Source organism: Plectropomus leopardus, chromosome 20 (genome assembly GCF_008729295.1).
Source record: "Plectropomus leopardus isolate mb chromosome 20, YSFRI_Pleo_2.0, whole genome shotgun sequence".
In the NCBI taxonomy this organism is placed as follows: Eukaryota; Metazoa; Chordata; class Actinopteri; order Perciformes; family Serranidae; genus Plectropomus; species Plectropomus leopardus.
The window spans coordinates 7,998,637-8,019,507 of NC_056482.1; the positions used below are offsets into that span (position 1 = coordinate 7,998,637).

General features: G+C 41.8%; 1 protein-coding gene across 1 annotated transcript in view; it reads right to left on the bottom strand.

The window, feature by feature from the left end:
* The window catches only part of LOC121959794 (netrin-G2), a 73,595-nt gene extending 59,838 nt beyond the window's left edge, over positions 1–13,757 (bottom strand). Inside the window, 4 exon segments of the mRNA XM_042509287.1 lie at positions 11,290–11,520; positions 11,522–11,558; positions 11,560–12,038; positions 13,387–13,757. Of these exon segments, the coding sequence (XP_042365221.1) occupies positions 11,290–11,520; positions 11,522–11,558; positions 11,560–11,588 (297 nt within the window). The 5' untranslated portion in view covers positions 11,589–12,038; positions 13,387–13,757.
* Positions 13,758–20,871: the final 7,114 nt, after the last annotated feature.

Below are 20,871 nucleotides of genomic sequence, written 5' to 3' on the forward strand. Positions count from 1 at the left end.
AATATTACTTAATGCTGCAACTTCTTTAAGTTCAGTTCAGCTAATGACTGTTAAGTGATATCACCCCCCAAAATTTTCAAGTATCAACACTTCTTGAAATAAATCCGGACGTTTCTGCAGGTCTGTGAAAGCAAGAAAAAAAAAGTTGACTGTTGACAGCGTGTAGTTATTTGTGATGAAAGCACATCAAATAGTTACGCCTACATATTGAGATGCAAATGGTGTATTTCGCCAGATTTTTCAAGGACCTATGAGTGTGTAACATACCGAGCATTCAGATGGATAGTGGATTAAGAAGTGGTTTGAGATATTTCTGTGCTTGTTTTGATATTTTTCCATCAGAGTTTATTGTAATAAACACAAATTCAAGCCGACCAAACTTTCCACAGCAACTTCTCAAGCCTGCAAAGGCTGATTCTTCAATACTCACAAGACTCAGGATGGAGTATTTTATTAAGTTTTATGTCACACATAAGAACCAATAAATTGAGAACACAAAGTCCCAGCAAAATAGCATTTTAAGTCTTATGTGTGATTTATCCTTGCGTTGTATGAGTAGAGGAATAGTCAGCTAGCCACGAGGCTATTTTTTTGCTATGGAAATTGTCATAGGCCTTTGCTAATAATATTAGCATGTTGTATTTTTGGGGAAAACAAGTCTAGTATAAGACAATTGTTTTGGTGTTGGTTCTGTGAACCTTTTGCATTAAAATGGTGCTTCATTTTGCGAAATATATGCTGGTTTTCCTGGCTTTATGCAAGTCGAGGAAGTCGCTAAGCTAATTTATACAATTTAAAATGTCAAATGCTTATGCTAATGATGTTAGCATGCTGTATTTGTGTGGCAAAACAATTTGTGTGGTGTCTAGAACAAGACAGTTGTTTTGTCTGTGAACCTTATGAGCTATAATGGATCGTTCTTTTGTTTAATAATGTCGCTATTAGGCCATGTTTAATGTGTGCTTTACGTGTGTTACTTAAATCAAACTATAGTGCACTCGTTTTGGAGGTATAATTGCAGAACTTCACAGACACACCACCGCACATAGCTCTGCGAAGAACCTACACACAACTATATGTCAGTCTTTTATTGCACAGACAGACAACAATCCTGATAGTGTAGGTGGATAAACCAATAACCATGGGAACGTTCAGAGACCAGCAACACATTATATCACGAAAATCCCAACGGAATAAAGGGGTCCTAGTTTGGGTGACCACGAGTTTGCCTAAATGTAAATGTCCAAATGTCCAGTAGGGGACGCCTAGCTACACCCTAAACATAATCACAATCAGACCATGAAAAAAACCTGGCCTTTTCAACAGCAATAAGCACAGATCATGTGTCACCGCGTCTTTTCAACCATTCGCTTTCTCACGTCTGTTGCCCAGAAGCTGCAGACAGTTCTGCCTTTTGAACAAAGTCATTGGACTCTACCGAGGGGAAAGTGAGCAGTCAGTCAAACCCACTCTAGTGGTCTAATAACAAAAGCAAAAGTTACAATTCTGTGAGGCTGAGATTATAAATCATCTGATTTATGGTGACAACGCAGAGTGGGGAAAACTCCAAACACAAGCAAACGCTGGGCCGGTGCTGAGGGAAGCTGTACAGCACAGAAGACACTACACAGGATCATAATGCATGTGAAGACACAGCAGCTAAACAACAGCCTCTCTACCGCCAAACCTGCAGATAATCTATGTCCCTCCTCACTGGGACGACATCGTAGCATTGTCCTCGATCTGATAACCCAATTATCCCCCTTGCACTGACTCAGATAGAGATCACTGTCGGCGCAAACGCACTTAGGATGATAATCTACCACGCTCATAAACAACTGCTACCGGAAAAGGTAATGTGAATGAGAGGAGCTTGTTGCTGTGCACTGTAAAATCTGACGAGTCGATCTTGCTTAAAATAATCATGAAATCCAATTGCTTTGAAAAAAGAAAGTAAACATAACCAATAATCTTGATTTATTTTTACTTTTTTATATATAATTAAGTTTTCTGTTGTTAGCAGCATCAGAAGTCTGAGTTAGTCTAACTTAACTTGACCAGACAAAGAAGATTTTGCCAATGATGAAGCAAGGCGATCTGCAAGTTCTGTTTTGTCGACATGTTTTTGAATATACGAATATCATTGGCTAGTTTGCAACCAGCTCAGTGTACTTAGTGTACTGAAGTTGCTAAAACTTGGAAATATCGATGTAATTAAACTTGTCATTTTTGAGCTGCAACAACTATACACAATTAAGTAAATATAACTACATTTTATGTAAACCTAATTTGATATAAAGTAACCATAACTTAAGACTAATAGTATATTTACTTACATTTTTTTTCTTTGTATGTTATTGTTTGCTGTTTTCAGGTTGATTTTTAAACAAGTAAATTAAACATTTTTTTGAGGTAATTGGTTTCCTAGATTTAAGTAGTAAAATCAACTTGTCACATTTTATAGTGCGGAAAGCTGCTCCGTGCTGTAGCAGTCCTGCTGCTTTTGTTCCCTCCATTAGTGCGTTCCCTGACCTTAGTCCAGACACACGTTTACACACACGGGACTGGATTAGTAGACTGTTGTTCTGGGGATGACCCTCGACCTACAAATCCTATTGAAAATGATCGCACTGTCACACTGTCCCAGATACTCCATATAGGTTAGCTGCTAAAGTGACAGCATTTACGTTTCTGAGAGTAAGTGTGTTTGCATGCAGGCAGATCCAAAACCTACAAAAAGTTTTTTGGTTTTTCTTTTACGTCCTGTTGTCTCTTTGTTGGATTTGAGCGTCGGGTCAGAAAGCTGCATGCTGCTGTTCACCAGTCTGCTCTGACCTCTCCGAGCCCATTAGGATTAACTACAGTAGAGGTGATATGTATTGTAATATAGGCTGGAAGATTTTTATCCCCCATGAGAGACTTACGCGCGAGGTTATGTTTAAGCCCTTTGTGTGCCCTGTCCTCCTTATCCCACTCTGCCTCCTGCCACTACTCTGCCCCAGCCCACTATATCTATGCCAGGATACACACACACGCCTGCACTCTCCCACACGCATACATATACACACACAGATCCCGGCCAACTGCTGCGGCAGGTGGCCCGCACTGCTAAGCCCCTCCAGCAATTATCCTCGCTGGGATCCTGTCTCCACGACAACAGCCGCCATGATGCCTCTGCGATGAGTGACTTCCTTGTTTTCACTGGCGGGATAACAATAGGATTCTAGACAGTCATTATTAACTCCTCAAGTGCTAAAGTTGGCCGAGCGCCACGGCTAAGAGGACCGATTGTGAGTGACCTCATCTTACAGTTTATAGGAGTCATTTCAGCATTTAAACACAACAGCAGTAATAAAACATTGCTGGTTGTCTGCAGAAATAGCAAACTGCCGGCGTGCATTTACACAGAAATAAAGCACTAAGAAAACTGCGCTCTGCGTGCCCTTCGCCGTCTCTTTCATCGCTTTTACAACCATTTCTGCCCCCTCCCAAAATATTTTCTGTCACCGCCCTGCATGCTCTCTCTTTCCTCTTTCATTCTTCCTCCACTTACAGAAGTTTCTAAGTTATATTGCTAGCAAGGGGAATAAAGGTAGGGACACACTCAGAGAGGACAATTTATTTTGTTTTGGAGAAATATCGAATGAAATGACCCTCCCATTAAAAAGGCCACAGAGGGGAAGAGAAAGGGATATTGCTTTTTCACTTATAACGTTAATCTTTTATTTTGTTGGAGGTTTTTCTATCATACTGGAGGATCTTGTTACCGTGCTTGAATATGGCGTGTCTGAAAAATGTACATGTTTTTGTGCACGTATCGCATTACAAATCTTTTGACTTTAATTACCTGAAACGGTGATTATTCGCTTGCTGTAAAATGTCTCGCAAAACAGCAGTCGGCAAGTGTAAATGTGTCTTAGGTGTGTGTTTGCGTAGGCAGGTGTTGTTTATGTCTGTGTGTGTCTGTCTGTGTGTGTGTGTGTGCGTGCAAGCAAAAGTAAATGTTTACTGGAGGCAACGTGTGACTGTGCTGGAGGAGGAGAGAAGAAGGACAGAGCAGGGACACCATGCTGCTCCGAAGCAGCAGCAGAGCTCGTCCTGCTCAGATCGCCACAGTCAGACCTGGACGAGTTATATTAAGAACTTCTCTTAGAAATCTGGTGATGCTTAACAGCAGATACAGTGTACTGACAGAACAAACTATCAGGGAGAGTGGCTTTTTTTTTGCTTCTGATGAGGTGAATTCAGGTAAAAGCTATTATCTTTTATTGATGTCTGTTATTAAATCTAAACCAATCACAAAGGAGATGTAGATAAAGGGAGGTAGACAAGCTGGGAAAGGATGTTGAGTTTTGAGACGAATGACGTGGATTGTGCAATAATGATCTTTATATTAGACTTTTTTTTTTTTTAAAAATGGATGAAAATCGGTGCAGCAGATATCATATGTTTTATTCTGTGCATTCTTCTTATTTGTCAGACCTGACACTTCCATTACCCACAATGCAACTCAAAGCACATTTCAGTCAGAGATGTAAGTGTGTTATGCGGCTAATGTAGCCTCAAGCTGTTAGCCTCAAGCAGAGATGAAGAGCAGGCCACAGAGGTCTTTTTTCAAACTCCACACCAGCAGTCTTTCTGACAGAGCCCGACTCATGTGACATCACTTGAGGCAATTTATCAGACTCAAAAAGGTTATGAGCCAGACAGCTATCCAGTTCTCCCTCTGGAGCCACAAAAGTTTTGAACAACTTTTTTTTTCACATATACCGTCGTACTGTCCAAGAAGTTGATGTGTATCATCAGCAAATTTCCGCCTTAATTGAGGAGCTGTGTTAAGAGATATTGATATTCCTTGGCTATGATAAGATTTGACACACCACTTCTATTTTTGGAAAATGCAGACTCAAAGAAGAACAATGTCAAATTTGGGCAATGAGGGCATGTGCATCCAATGGATTTCCATAAAGTTTTAAATCAACAGAAATCATCTCATTCAATCGGACTGAAAGTAAACACAGAAATTATCCCCTGAGAGAGTTTGGGACTCCCTACCCTGATTAAGATTATTAAGATTATTAAGATAATTCCACACAACCCTCAATTAATATCTGTCTAAACTAAAAGGCAAAAATGACTCCAGACTAGTAGGTGGTGATTTAAGTTACATCAATATTATGTCTTTCTTGCAGACTTTAAACAGTGGACGTTGAGCGTGGGTGAATTATGAAACAATGGGCCCCTGGGCACAGATATACAAAAGCCTCCGTCAACTCTCCTGTGGGAGAAAGACACACAGAGTTTGTGGTGGTTTTGCCTCTTTTTTGTGGTTTGATGTCTGTTAGAGGTCATTTTGTATCTCCTTGATGTTGTTTTGTAGTCATGTTGCATCTCCTGGAGGTCATATTTTGTATTTTATAGACATTTCATATCTCTTTGGGGTCGTTTTGTATCTCCTTGTTGTTGTTTTGTGTCTGTTTGTAGTGGTTTTGTGTCTCCTGGAGGTCATATCATGTATTTTTGCAGTCTTTATGTGTCTCTTTGCAGTTCCATTGCATCACTTTGTTGTCATTTTGAGTCTCTTCCTGGTCGTGGTAATTTGAGTGACATTTTGCAGGTGACAGCCAGGGGGCCAACTGAAACTTGGGGCCTGGGCTTGTGCCCGGTAAACCCATTCAGTGACACAGCAGACGCCTCTGTTCATCTGTGAAGTGGTGCAGCAATACTACCTTCAAGTGTCCATTAGTGTTTAGACCAAACAGTGCTACTAAACAGAAACATAGCAGTAGGCTGTCGTTGTTGTCATTGTTTTGGGGCATATTTATTACACAAAGTAGCAATAGGCAAGTGCAAATTTAGGAGATGATGTCATTGTTGCCCTTACATGTCCACACGGATGAAAAGAATCCACAACTTTGAAAAATCTGCCTTTAGAAGGTGTTTTAAAAGAAGGTGTTCTTAAACCGTGCTCGCATGTGGACGAGAGGCCAAAGAATTGCGGAAAATATGTCTGTATGCGTGCAGATAAGGCCTTAAAGGTGGCAAAGAATGTGAATCTCTAACAACTTTCCAGACATTTCAAATCAATAGAAATCATCTCAAGTACTTGTCTACAGGCATTTCCAGGGGAGTTCTTTCTGTCTGTATTTTTGAAATGGATTCTGTTGCATTGAAGTTTTGTTGGAAAGCTAAGAGGCTCGTGCTTCCTCACACTTGTCTTTACTTTTTCAAATCCTTACAGTGGAGGTGGTAAGAAAAATTTCATCATGAATCATAGTCATTAGGGACACAAATATGATAATAACAACCAGCTTCAAATGTCCTTTTGAATTATCACTCAAATGCTGTGGCCAGTCCATCTCTCACACGAGTACAAACACTCGCACACTGGCTCTGTAGCTGCTAAACCTGTGGTCTCTCCTCTCCAAACAGCCATCAGTCCTGAGATCCTGACGGGCGAGACAAGGCAGTTTGCTAAGTTCACCTCAGGCTGTCTAAACCCCTACGGCCAATCCCTCTTAGTATCACCTCAGCCAGGGATAAGTCTCACTTATAACTATCCTCCCGTTCTGCCAACACATCTAAACACTCTGTGATCACTTTCAACTGTGTCCTAATGGGGAAGCATGCCATGCCATTACATCACTACACCCTCCCCCACCTCCCTTGTTCGTACAGTCACTCTCTGTTGCTCTCTTTAGCTGTCTGTTTCTTCCTCTCTGTTCCCTTCGTTAATTACGCCCTGCACTGTCAAACCTGCTCACGCTGCGCCCAGATCCCCCTCTGAGGGTGTATTATTAGGACACCGGCCACTTGGGCTAGCTTTTACACCGGGGAGGTGCATCAGGGATGGCCCGTTGCTGGGAGCGTGTGGCCCTTCTGCATGGCCTCGATGGCCCACTGCTGGGCAGGGCAGGCCGGCCGGGGCCTGGCAGGTCCACACTGGGCAGGGAGTATGAAGCATGGCCATAGGCCCAGTCTGGGAAGCACTGATCCACGCTACCAGCTGCCATCTTCCTCCCCTTCCTGCATGCTCCCCTTCCGCTGCTGCGCGGCTTCTCTCTCTTCTCATGTCTATTTTTAGAGCTGGCTGATTTCTACCTTCTAAAACGGGCAAATGTGTTGTGGAACAGGAAGGTGTGTGTGTGTGTGTGTGTTTTTTGTCTTTCTTAGACATACTACCGTGCACTGTCGGCCAACTTGCGCACATGTTTCACACACCCCTACTGGTCCGCACGAACGTCACGGCACACTGTACATTCCCGTACACATGCACGCATCCCATTTGCATTCGGCTGCTCTCTGTTCTCGGCACCCAAGGGAGACGGTTGATTGAAGGTTTCGGTTCAAAACCAAAAAACGAAATAACAAACAACAGCACAGCGAGACCTTTTTGAATGCATTTTTATATCGACAGTGTGTGTACTACTGTGGAACTGTGGTCTGATTTCATCTTTCTGCTTAGCTAAGCTTGGATCCTCCTCACCTCTCCCTCATCATTAGCTATCCCCCTCTGCAACACTCCACCTCACCCTCCTTGTACCACCTTCCTCCATCATCCTCAACGGCAAGCTAAGGCTCTATAGTAGCTATCATACGGAGAAACTACAAAGAAACTACTGAAGCTCCTAACACGGCACTGGTTACAGTAGCATCTTTGTCAAAGTACTGGAAGCCTGTCATGTTGAAAGAAGCCAACATGCTGGCCTTTTTGGCTGTGGAGGAAGGATGCTGCATTCCCAGGGAATGAGAGAGATAAATAGAGTAGGGGAAAAATGCATCCCTGTGGAGATGGAGGGACCAAAACCTACTGTACACCAAGCAAGGAAAACTACAGTATGCCTCAACATCTATCCCCCCCCCCCAAAAAAGTGAATCCTTCCATAGTTTTTAGGAACACACTGTAGCACTCCTAGAGTGAAAAACATTATTTTGCATCTTCCGCAGTATGTCTCAAGTCTTATTAAGGATGAGCAGCTCTGCGCACTGGGTGATGCAGTCTTTTTTTTTTTTCCAGTGCCCCGACTTTCCCTTGACTTGTGGGATTGCTGAATGAGTGAATGTAAATGTACACCAATTAGATAAGAAACCGGCTTTTCTGTAAAGCTGCCAAATCCGGGGGCATGAGGAGGGGGAAAAAAATGCAGCTTGCCTGAAAATAAATGATCTGTATACCAATAACCCTCAAGTAATACTCCGTTGGTGGTTCCAAAAAAGAAAGACAGAGATGTACTGGCCTTGCTGGAGCATCCTGGATGGATGATATAGAGTGATTCTTAACCTTAAAAAAACCTTAAAAACCTTAAAAAGATTCACTATTAGATACATGCAAAACGTTTGCTTTTAATGTCAGAAAAGCACTTTATTTGTGCTCAATAAGAAGCTAGTAGATAGTATGGGTGGGGGGAAAAATTGATACTGCATAGTATTGCGATATTTTCTGTTGCAATATTGTATCAATACACAGACCCCAAATATAGGTTTTTTTAAGTTATAAAACTTAGTGATATTGGAAATACAAATTAGACCTTTGATAGCCAACTAAATCAATTGTTTTTCAGTCCACAAGATACATTTTGCTGAAATCAATATCACTGAAGTGAGAAACTTTAAAAAATTATCATAGCCCTTTGAAACCTGGGCAAATTGGCTTTGTATTTTTTCAAAACCAAGGGAAGAAGGCGATGAAACTCTTGAGAAGAAACAACCAATAAAATAGCAACAAATAGCCTTAATGTACAAGAAAATTACCTGAAAATTAGCGATAAAATAAATTACAAACAACAAAAAAACAACCATAAAGTTAATAATAACTAAATGAATGAATAAATGGCCTGAAAAAATATGTTTAAAATTAGAATTATTCCGTAAAAATATTTTTAAATATATAATTCTTATAATTTTTCCCTTATCTTTTCATAAAAATAATATTCTGGGCGCTCGGTCGCTCAGTGGATAGAGCGGGCGTCCCATTTAGGTTGTGTCCTCAACATTATTTTGCTATATATATTTTCACAATACTCAGGATATCACTTAATGTTTTATATCCCAATATAGTGACTTAAGTATCGTGATAATATCATATCGTGGGGGCTCTGGTGATTCCCACCCCAACTAGATAGCCAAAAATGTAATTATCTAGTGACAGAATGAAACCCACTCTGCTCTCTCATTATATTGGACTTTGAGTCTGACATCTCTTACTTCTTAAGTAAACTTTCATCTCCACTCCCTAAATCCCCAGCCAGAGCACTAGGGGGCCTGGTTCAATCCCCAAAGCTACACATGACCTGAGAAGAACCACAACTTTCCACTATAAAACCCCGTCCGATGCAAAAGTGCTGACTAAGACCTTCCTTCCTTCCTGTCCGGCCCTCTGTCCCTCTCTTGCTTTTTCTCTCCCATCAGCCCAGCAGCACACTCTGGATTCTTGGGATGGAGCAATGCTGGCCAACCCCTTGTAAGGAAGCCCATTAAGGAGCCCATCAATATTTCATCATTGCTCACTCAGAAACATAGTTATAGAAGTTTCCAGGCTGGGGCCATTAGGGGGCAGACGTCAATATGTTATGGCAGCGAGCATCTCTCTCCGCTCCCCCTCTCCTCCCTTGCCTCCGTCCGTCTCCCGTCTCAAGAGAAAGTCATCGGAGAGGCTCTCTCAAGACGACAGTGGTTTCCGCTCCTTCTACATTAAACAAATCATTAACCATTAGGTATCCACGGTGCACGATATCCTTTCCTGCTCCTGTCAAATGACCCCCAAGTACTATTAGTGAGAGGAAGGGAGAGAGACTTGGGTGGAGGTTGTTTGTAAAATCTGTCTTAAGGTAACAAATCTCCACTCACACAGAACACAAATAATTAACAGCTTGACATGACTGAATAATGTGACGTAGATGGGCTTAAACACTCTCCAGAAACACTTGTTGTGAGATCTTGACTCATGGCTGTTGAGACAGGTCTGGCACCTTCAATGCCGGCCAACTCAGCGAGTGGACAGTCTTTGGCGATCATCAAGAGGACGAACTTGCAGTCTGACACACACACACACACACACACACACACACACACACACACGCACATACACACACTCACACAGTGAGTCAAATCTTTATGAGTCAAACCACCTCAAATATAAAACTTTCCTCTGAAGAGGCAGGGGGAAGTTTAATTGCAGTCTTCTTAGGATTACAATGATTTTATAACCCTTATTTCAAATTATTACACTTACATTAGCCAGGATGGGAACTAGCCTGCAGGCTAAAGTGTGTTAAATATTGCTGGAGCAGACATTTTAACGAGTTTTCCCGCAGCTCACCCTTTCAGTGTCCTTGGAACTAAAAAGGTCCCCGCTTATATGCATTTTATCAGAGGAAATGTGAGGTCCCCGAGAAGCCCAAATCAAACCGGATCCCAGGCTGCCAAGTCCATACTAATGTAAACAACACCTCCGGACCTCTCTGAGGGAGGTCGAGCCCTGCCAAGTCATTGCACTTATGTCATCCCTTTTAGCTCCCTATAGCTTTTATAGTGTGAATCCTGCTCTGACCTTTTTTTTCTCTCATTACTTTTCACTGTTGTCACTATTCAGCTTAATTGCATAACCCTGTGACCTTATTGTTTTCCAAAAATAATAGTTTGACTTTTTATTTTAGTGATGACCAAGGTTTTCTGCCAGCGTAGTCGATTGTGGTCACTCTAAAATATTGTTAGAAAGTTTTAAAAAGAGTACTGTGCACAAGTCCTTAGACCACCATAGATGTGATTTTATTTCTTTTTTTGCAAAGTTGCAATGAGGATTTATGTATATTTATGTCTCTTTATTAAGACACAGAGAGCATGTACAATGCATTCAAATGCCCAAAAAGTCAGAGCCAAATGGCTTATTCAGACTGAAGTCAATATTTCAATATTTAGTGTGACCTCCCTTTACACCTAGCACCTCTTGAACTCTCCTGGGCAGACTGTCTTTAAGTTTTCTTAAATAATCTTCTGGCATACCAGAAAATTAGAAGTCTAATATTGTCTGCCCAAGAGAGTTCAGGACATGCTAAGGAGAAAGAAAAGCTACACTAATTATTTGCAGCTTTAGCTTGTTGAAGTTGTTTTTAACAGATATATTTGTGTTTTTAATATTTCGTGTATGTTTTGGTTGTATTTTAGTGAAGGGACTACTGAGAAATAAATATATGATCACTGCTAAAATAACAAAGTTCAAGGTGGCCTGTGACTTTTGCACAGTATTGTAAAAGTATAAAATATTCCGCGCTACTCCCGACATGAACTCACCAGCGTGCAGAACCTCTCCGGCGGGTTTCCACATGTGATCCCGGGCGGATCCACCTTGATCCGCATGTAGTCTTTCATGGACGCGGGTTTGGGCTGGCACGCGTACTGCTCCCACACCGAGCCCTCATCCGTGCTCACCAGGGACTTGCACAGTTCGTACTGGCCCAGAGTGGAGGCCAAGCAGTGCAGCAGCAGCACAAACACGGCCTGGAGGAGCATGGCAGGCTGGGGGGGTGTTTGGAGCGGGGTCCGGCGCAGGGTGAGGGGGCCACGGAGCTCAGAGGAGAGGTGAAGCGCATGGAGCGATAATCATAAGGAAACAGTGGACAACCCTAGTACCATTACTGCTGTACTGCGACTGGAGAGAGGTGTGGGTAAAATGACACAACTCCAGGCTGATAAATTCCCCTAAATGACAGGAGAAGAGTATCGGCAACTTTTCGCTCAGTGTCTCTTCACAGATATCGACGGCTCCCAGACAGCCGAGAGAGGGACGCTTTCTTGTTTTGACGGCTGACCTCCTGAGGAAGATGGGCGGTGGGTGGAGAGGCAGATAATGTTACAGAGATTAATCTCGGCATGCACTTTAACCATAGTGCTGCAGGGGGGAGTTGGAGATGTTAACGCGGATCCATGGCTCAGAGAGCGGTGTCCTGCATGGAGCTGCTCGGGGAGGATGAAGGAGAAGTTGCTGCGTCTTCAGGTATATCCATTGGATGTTTTGCACTGGCCGAGCTCCTCTGATTGTCCTGTGGGGCGACATGAGGACAAATGTGAGAGTTAGTGTGATGAGTAATGTATCCGCGTCACTTCGGCACATCCTGGATCTTACTGTAAACGCAAGGGTATAAATTTCCAGAGCTCGACTTGAGATGAAATGTATCCTGCGCGGTGTTTCTCTTTTGCATGAATAAAAGTTTAATGCCAGTCATTGAAATATACATGCGGATGAGTGGGTTGCGTTCTTATTTTGTGGCATAATTAACTCCTTGATTATAATGTAGTAACTTGCGGTTATTTATCTTAGAAAGTGGGAAAAAAGCATCTCATTCCTCTCATACTAAACTAGGAGAAGTTTTAGGTGAATGTGTGGCACAGCAGGATAAGAAGGGCACGTTTGGTTAAACCTCAGTGCTTAAACCTGCAGTGTATTCTGCTATATTTATTGCAAAGAGTTACACGTTTAAAAGGCACTAAAAAGCGCCGCATTGTGTGGATAACCTTGTGCGTAAAAACACGTGCTGCTGCCGGGTGCCGCCTGTGCGTGCCAGAGTTGTAATTGCTCTAATGGCTCTCCAGTGCTAGAGGTAGAGAGTACATATGTTTGGGGTTTTTTTTTAAACAATTGCACTGCTAAAAAAAAAAAGACATCAATATAATGGAGACATTTACCAGCCTTTATGACATATGATCTTAAAATATGAGAAAATGTGCAAAGGGGAGAGAATTTTACGCACAAATGAACTTCATCTTATTTACGTTTACTCATTATAGGCATATTTATTCACTACTCTTAGTTACTTCAGCACACTGTCTTTAGTTGAATAATAAACTTTAAGCTCAACAAACTGCAGTGGAAGCAGCCTTATTGCCGGATTTATTCACTTAATTTAATTGTAATATTCAGCTGAATACATGAATAAATGAATAAATATGGTTGACATTTTTTTTTTGCAGCGTGCCCTCGTTGATCATAATCCGACTGTCATCCCACACTGACAGCAGCCGGGTCCTTGCACAACCCTATCCCACACAGCCCTGTGGACTCTGACTTAGTTCAGCTGACAAGTGAAGTCGCCAAAGCTATTTCCCGGCGCTGACAGTGTTGTAGGGGTGTGTCAGTTTCTTACAGTATAGTGCACCCCACTGCGCAGCATCGCTCACACACACTATATATATATTTATATATAAACATATCTTTATAAATCAAAGCATTGATGTCTAAAATGGTGTAAATGACGCCGAAAGTCCCCTCGGCACTCTGATTATCCCGAAGTGGTCCGGATATTGCACTCAGAGCAGCTTCTCGGTGCAGACTTCAAAGAGCTTTAGCGAAATGCATCGAGATGTTTTTATCAAATCAGATAAAGCACTTACTTCTAGCATGCATCCGCCAGACAGGTCAGCACTTTGCGTGGTGCACGTTCCCCTCTTTGGGTTAAAAAAAGAAAAGAAAAGATCCCCCCCGATGATCCACTGTACTCGCTCCCCGCCGCGGTCCTCACTGTACTCCCGTTATCTGCCTGCCCCGGCTCGCTGTTTGTTTTTTTGCCTTCTGCCGGATACTTTTTTATCACACCGTGGATGGCTGCGCCCGGTAGATCGGTGTCCTAGATAGAAACGGCTGGGAAAAGAGGACCGAAATCCAGCGTCAAGGAGTATCAAAAGTATAAAATATTGACTTTGAGGAAAGGCTTGTGCCCGCCCTTCTTCCCCCCTCTCCTCCTCCTCTTCCCACTTTACAAGCTCGGGTTTACCCGGGATGCTCAAGGGCAGAAAGAAAGAGAGAAAAAAAAGGCTTTATGGAAAATATCACCCTCCCTCCTTCCTCTCCTCCTCTCTCTCTCTCTCTCTCTCTCTCTCTCTCTCTCTCTCTCTCTCTCAGTTAATGCCCAGGCTAAATCCTTTTACCATCACTTTCAATCACTATCTGAGCTTTTATCAGCCCTGCTGCCTGAACCGGGGCGGTGCAACTTCCCCTCTCCTCTGCTGCTGCTCCAAACTGTTCTCCAGCAGGTCCGCTCTGCACCCTGTTAGGCTTAAAGGACCAGTGGGGGAAAGGGGGACCCGGTGTTACTGTACTCTTGCCCTTTATCTGTCCCGACGTGTAAAAAAAAAATAAAAATAACTCGCCCTATACACTAAACTCAAAGCTGTCCCTGCATCAAAAATCTTTCTCTAACACTCCTTATGGGACTTGTAGTACAACCTTATCCTACTTTGTTGTATTATTTATCTCTTATAGTGCTACTGTACAACATTACCTTTAAGATCCCATAGATACTTTCTCTGTGTTTTTTTTCGACCTGCATTTGAATTGATTATCCATGGGGTTATTATAAGGGATTATCAGTAGATCTGAATGTAATGTACCAATATACACTATAGATAAAATATAGACCGGTCAGGTGCAGAGCTCTGTCATGTTGCATCCTGCTGCAGAGTGGTGCGCTCTCCATGGTGCTTATATGGAGCAGGGCCTTTTGCTCTTGATGCAGAGAGCTTGCATTAACTTTCCCCCACAGTTGAAAGTGATTTTTGTCAGGTTGTTGTTGTCGTCATCGTTGTTGTTGTTTCATGGTGAAATTGTCCATAGAGTTTCAAAACTACACTTAAGAACAAAACACTTAAAAGGGACCCCCCACTGATATTATCCATGTAGTTCAGGTTGCTCATCAAGAGGATTACTACCCGGTTTGTAAAATACATTGCATAATATGTTCCATGTATAATATCTATAGCTGTAGAGGGAGCTTTTCAAAATGTTGAAAAAATGGCCCTGATTATATCATCACCTTCACAGACACTTATCTTGCAAACTGGAAGTGTGAGGATCAAACAAAGTGTGCATGTAAGACCATGTTAACATTGTAAACCTTTTCGCCCAATTCAGGATTAATTGCTTAGATTCTTTTGGAGGGCTTTTCACATTATTTGTTAAATGTGGCCAATATTAGATCCCAGTGTGTACTTGTCTTAGTCCTGAACTGACAGACATGCACAAAAAACGACGACAACAATGTAACACGCATCTGGGGTTGCTACATAATGAGATTTTTGCATTATAATAATAATGACAATAATAATAATGGCAATAAATAGTAATAACTGTTATTATTATTATTATTTTTGTTTTTTATTATTTATTAAATGTTTTTTTGGTTGAACAAACACTTTATTTTAACTGAAACATTTTATTAATTGAAGGAAAAAAGGCAGCCATGGAGGAAAGGAGATGCACAGGGGAGATTACTCTAAACTGTGGATAATCAAATGTGCACAGTCTGATAACCATCAATTTCCATAGCATGTACAGATTCGCTATATACTGCTTCTGCACGAAAGTCAGCATGCAGGCCACTAAAGTCAGCGTTTACGCTTTCAATGAGTCCTCCGCATACGCAGCAGCAGCAGCTAACACCCAACACGAGCTATTTATTGGTCCCAAAAAAACAAGGCCAAAATGTCTTGAGTCCATCGTCAAACCCAGTCTTTTAGGTGACGTTAGCCATGTGATGCTAGCAGTTAGCTCTGTCACTGTGTGTGTGTGTGTGGGCGGACTCACTAACTCTTCCTGGCATGGAGCACACACTCCCACAGCAGTAGTCTCCTAGCAGCGGTCAATGTTGATACTGTGGCAATAAATCAATGTATGGGTAACACTGGGGTTTCATTTCAAAGTTGATGTGCAGTGAATCTGTGAGCAGACGATGATGAAGACCAGGAGAAAGACAGACTCTTTTTTTTAATTATTGTGGCGCAATGGCTGCTGCGTCTGTATGGAGGTGTGTGTGGATGCAGAGTCGGAGCCAGGAGTGGTAGGATCGTGATGTGAATGGCTTCACTAAAACAGATTTCATCCTAAATTTCAGGATGTCAAGGGCTACATTTCACTACATCTGTCAGCACTTCTTTACAAGACTCTGGTGGCAAGACTCTCAGTTCAGGCAACCCATCTGTGAACTCTGTAAGAGTTACATACATTTTCGATGTGACTGTTCGGACAGAGGCCACATTTAGGACCACATATGTGATTTGTGCTCTTCATGCAGTGAAGAAATATGTTGACACATATTAAAGACTAGAAGCCTGAATATTGTGGTCTCTGCTGACCTTTACCACTCGGTGAACATGTTGTTTTTGCTGATTTCCTCACCATGCAGCAGTGACATAGAAGTGAGCACCTGGATGTGAGACTCAGAGGTGTAACAGGCTTAAAGTTTTCCAACTTTTTGGTTTGCATCCTGAATTTATCTGTTGTGAGAACCTCAACTTCATTGAAGTGCAATGCTGAATTCCTGAAGTTCCCTTTTAAAAATCACTTTTTAATTATGAATTACTAGATAATTTGACCTCCTCGGGCCTCTAACAACAGTTCAAGTGAAATCAAGAAAAAATCAATCACAGAATCACCCGAGGTGTATTAGGGTACAATGAGTTATTGGTGGACATTTCATTATTTAAGGGTGTTGTCGTATACTGTTGTCATTGGTGGATACCAGAGGTGGAAAGTAAATAAGGATTTTTACCTAAGTACTGCACTTAAGTACGACTTTGTACTTTTAACCCTCTGTGTTTCATTGGAAAATTGTACTTTTTTTTTTACACTACATTTATTTGACCACTGCAAATAGGCCTACTGGTTTCCTTGAAGAAAAATGTTTTCCCTACTAAACAAGTAAGAAGTTGATGAAAATGATTTTGAATTTAAAGCAAGAGACAAGAGGCTCTGAAATACAAGAACAACATAATGCGCACTTTTACTTTTCATACTTGAGAAGATTGAATGGAGTACTTTTCCTCTACCAGAGTACTATTCTATGAAAGTATTTCTATATTTATCCCTTAATGCTTCCGCACCGGCTATTGCCATGTCTGGAGGCATTATATTTTTGGCTTGTCCATTCCATTCTTGTGAATGCAATATCCCAATATTGCTTTGAGGGAATTTCCTAAAATTTGGCATAAATGTTCACTTGTACTCCGTAATAAACTGATCAGAATTTGGCAGTCAAAGGTGAAGGTCACTGTGTCCTTGTGTCCATGTCATTCTCTTGAACACAAGATCTCATTGATAGAATTTCCTCAAATTTTGCGCAAATCTAGTATTTGACAGTCAAAGGCCACTGTGACCTCGCAAAAAACGTTTTGACCATAACTCAAGAATGCATGGGCCAATTATAGCAAAACTTCACACAAATGTCAAATAGACATTTGGCCATTGCTAAACTGTACAACTCAGGCAAAGAAGGGGAGACATTTGGTCAGATACTGAACTAGTGACACTAATCTTGGATGTCCACCTTCACACTGTGCTGATTGTAGGGATCTCCTGTGCTCTGGGGGGGGGGGCAACTTCTTCCACCACCGATGGACACTTCACCAGTGATCAGACCCTTCTCTTTATAGCAGCTAAAATGAACTGACACAAATGTGATTTTGACCAATCCCTCATTCTGTTTGGGACCTGCTGCATCATCCTCAAGAACCCCCGAGGTCCCTGCAGCTCATTTCGGAAACCACTGAAGTAACTAACACCATTGTCCTGCCAGCACAGGAGCAGATGTGTATAATCAGTTCATAGCGAGCCAGGACACTGTAATTCACACTTCAGAGGTGACTGACATGCATTTGGGCTTACATAATTCACACCTATGGTCACATTTTAGGGCAACTCAAGAGGCCAAAAGACAAGGGGGGGACAGAGGGAGAAAGAGCTGTATGATTCAGTGGAAATTATGAACCTCTCTATGAAACACTGGCAGTACACCCAGGAGAGGATCGATAGTTTGTCCTTGCAGGGCCTTCCCTCTCTTGTCGCATCTTTGAGAGGAGCTTTAACCCTTTTGTGCTTCTGAGGTGTTTTAAGAGGAGCCCCCACGCCCCCCTCTTCACTGCACTGTGAACGGGGCCTGACTGAAAGACAAATTCCCCCCTTGGGAATCAATTGCACATCACAAATATGGCAGCTATAATAAGCTCTTGATATAGAATAACACAGGCCTTTAATCGCCGCTGCACCAGGGCGAAGGGAAAAAAAGAAACCTGCTGGATTTGTTAAACGGCCTCTGAGTCAAAGATGAAACACAAACTACGTGGCATTTGTCAGAGGCGGTGGGAAAAAAAAGCTTACATTTCGCTTTCAATATTCCAAAGGTTTTCCGATTTCAGAAAAATTGAGACCTTGTGTACCAAACTCTCCTGTCCCCCCTTCCTCTCGCTTGCTTGCTGCGAGTGATTTAAAGCAGAGGTCCATCACTGATTCAGCGCTGGTCAGAGAGCATCAGCCGCGCTCGAAACGTGACTTAGTATGATTAAGCTCCAAAACGTTTATTTCACAAATGGATCAGGATTACATGTGTAGGCAGTGATAGCATTTTGTGCAGCCTCTGTGCTTCTAACCAAAATCACAATCGTATTTAGCCACATTTTCTACACCTATGTACGCTTTGACACTTTAACTAAACTCACTTGAATGTGCATCAATAAGGTGATAGAAATGTCAACGCTCAACATGATGAATGAGTGATATTGTATTTTGGAATTCAATTATGTCTAACTAAATAAGAGCATCAATAACAATAGAACAGGCTGTCCTGGCTAATAGACCTGTACACACTACACTATGTGCCACAACAGGGTATTGCTGCATTCATTTCCTGCGACAGTGTTAGCGACTCGACCACGCTGTGTTCAAAGTCGGCAGTGCAAAATTAGACATCCGAAAACAGACTCAATTCTGAATTGGCTGCATGTGAATATTATGTAATTTTTGAGACTGATCGAACAGTTTATATAGAAATCTGTTCCGTGAATCATCCAGCTCCCCGGAGTGCGTTCACCGAATCTGAAAAGTTGTGTCAAACGCTGTGTTGTCAGCGAGTGGCAAAAATCAGATGACAAGACTCATCCTCTTGTTTTTTTCTTCTTTTTTTTGTCACTCTCCATATTTCTCTATACTCTCCCTCTCTCTCACTCTCACTCTCTCCGTGTTGTGTTTTGGCAGAGGATAGAACTGTCAGAGTAGCCTGGCTGGCAGACCTTGATAAAAAATATACCCTTCATCGTGGCAGCCTGCAGAGTTTGGACAAGGTTCAGGACAAACCTCATCCCTCCCTGCCCCCCCCTCCCTCTCTCTCTCTCTGTCTCTTTGTCGAAAGGATGACGCAAAAGTCAACTTGCGCGGGAGTCACGCTCTCACATAAATCAGTTTAGAACTTTGGGAAGGCCCCCAAACAAGTTGTGCATGATCAGAAATAATTTATCTATCCATCATGAAATGCTTTGACCAGATGGCCAGAATGCAATAACACACACACACACACACACACACACACACACACACAGATAGATACAGTATACACTTTTATGCTAGTACACACAGGCTAATGCCTCCAGGAGAGTGCCATCAGCTCACAGGGCCATACATTCATGAGAAAATATATTTACAGGGAAGGAAACTGTGTTTACAGGTCTTTGGGAGTAGAAAACTACTGCATATGTGAAAAAAAGTTGTACAAGCCACAGTTTGGCTGCAGAAGGAGTTGCGCAAAATATGATGAACGTCAATAAAGCGTAATTTGGAGCTGGAGACTGCAAGTTTCTTGAGGCTTGAGGTCTATGGCTGCATTAGCTGCTACCAGCATAACACACCTGAATCTCTGAACCAAATTTCTATGGTTGAGGGCATTGTGGTTAATGTAGGTGCCAAGTTTTTGACAAGGTAAAAAAGATGTCTGGAATGAAGGACGATGTTTCTGGTTTTGCTGCATTGATTTGTATCTTTTTTTTTTTTCTTTTTTTTTTTGTTCAATGCCTCTGAGCCAGCAACAGCCATGGCCGGAGGCAATATGTTTTCAGGTTGTTGTTTATTCATACGTCTATCTGTCAGTCCATCCATTCATTCATTTTTTTACGTTAACATGACATCTCAAGGACTCCTTGAGGAAATTTCCTCAAATTTGCCACAAATGTCTACCTAGACTCGAGGATTAACGAATCAGATTTTAGTGGTCAAAGATCGCTGTGACCTCAAGTCTGTCCCGCTCTCGTGAGGCCCATATCTCAGGAACGCGTCCACTTCGAATTTGGTGGTCAAATGTCACAGTTATATCTCGCACATTTTTTGATAATAACTCAAGAATTCTTACACTAGTGAATTAATGATTTCACACATATATCTAAAAGGATTTTAAAAAATGACGACATTTTATATCCAAAAGGTCAAAGGTTAACGTCACTGTGATATCATAAAGTTCCGTAAAAGCAATTTTCTGTCCATTATTTCGATTTGATCTGATTTCACTTTATTGTCAGAAATAATTCTGAAATTCGTCTTGCCTTCCAGGATGTCAACTGTTTCACATAAATACACATAAATACAAAAATACAAACAACTCTTGAGCAAACATTCAGTGTTTGACTTTCTGTCACATCTGAGGAACAGAAGGGGAGACATTTGGTCAGATACTGAATAAGTGACACTAAGCTTTGGTGTCCAACTTGATCCTGCACTGATTGTATAGCTCCTCTGTGCTGCCAGGTTGAAGATGTGTGTGAAGCATCCTCGTTTTAGAATATATAGCATCTTTGCAGAAACAGGCGTATATTTGAAGCATTGTCTACTGTCATGGCAACATATGAGTGTGGATAGACACGGATTTAAACTGTAACTTGACTGGCTGTTGGATTCAGTAATTCTAGTTTTAATTGTCAATCATGCAAATGCTAAATTGGTGGAATACTACTTTTAAGACAAATCACTTTCTGGTTTGTTTATTTCAAATATTCCCCAATTTCCTGGGAGATTCAATGAAATAAATCAGAATATTGTTATTTCTTTAATAGTTCATCTGATGAAGG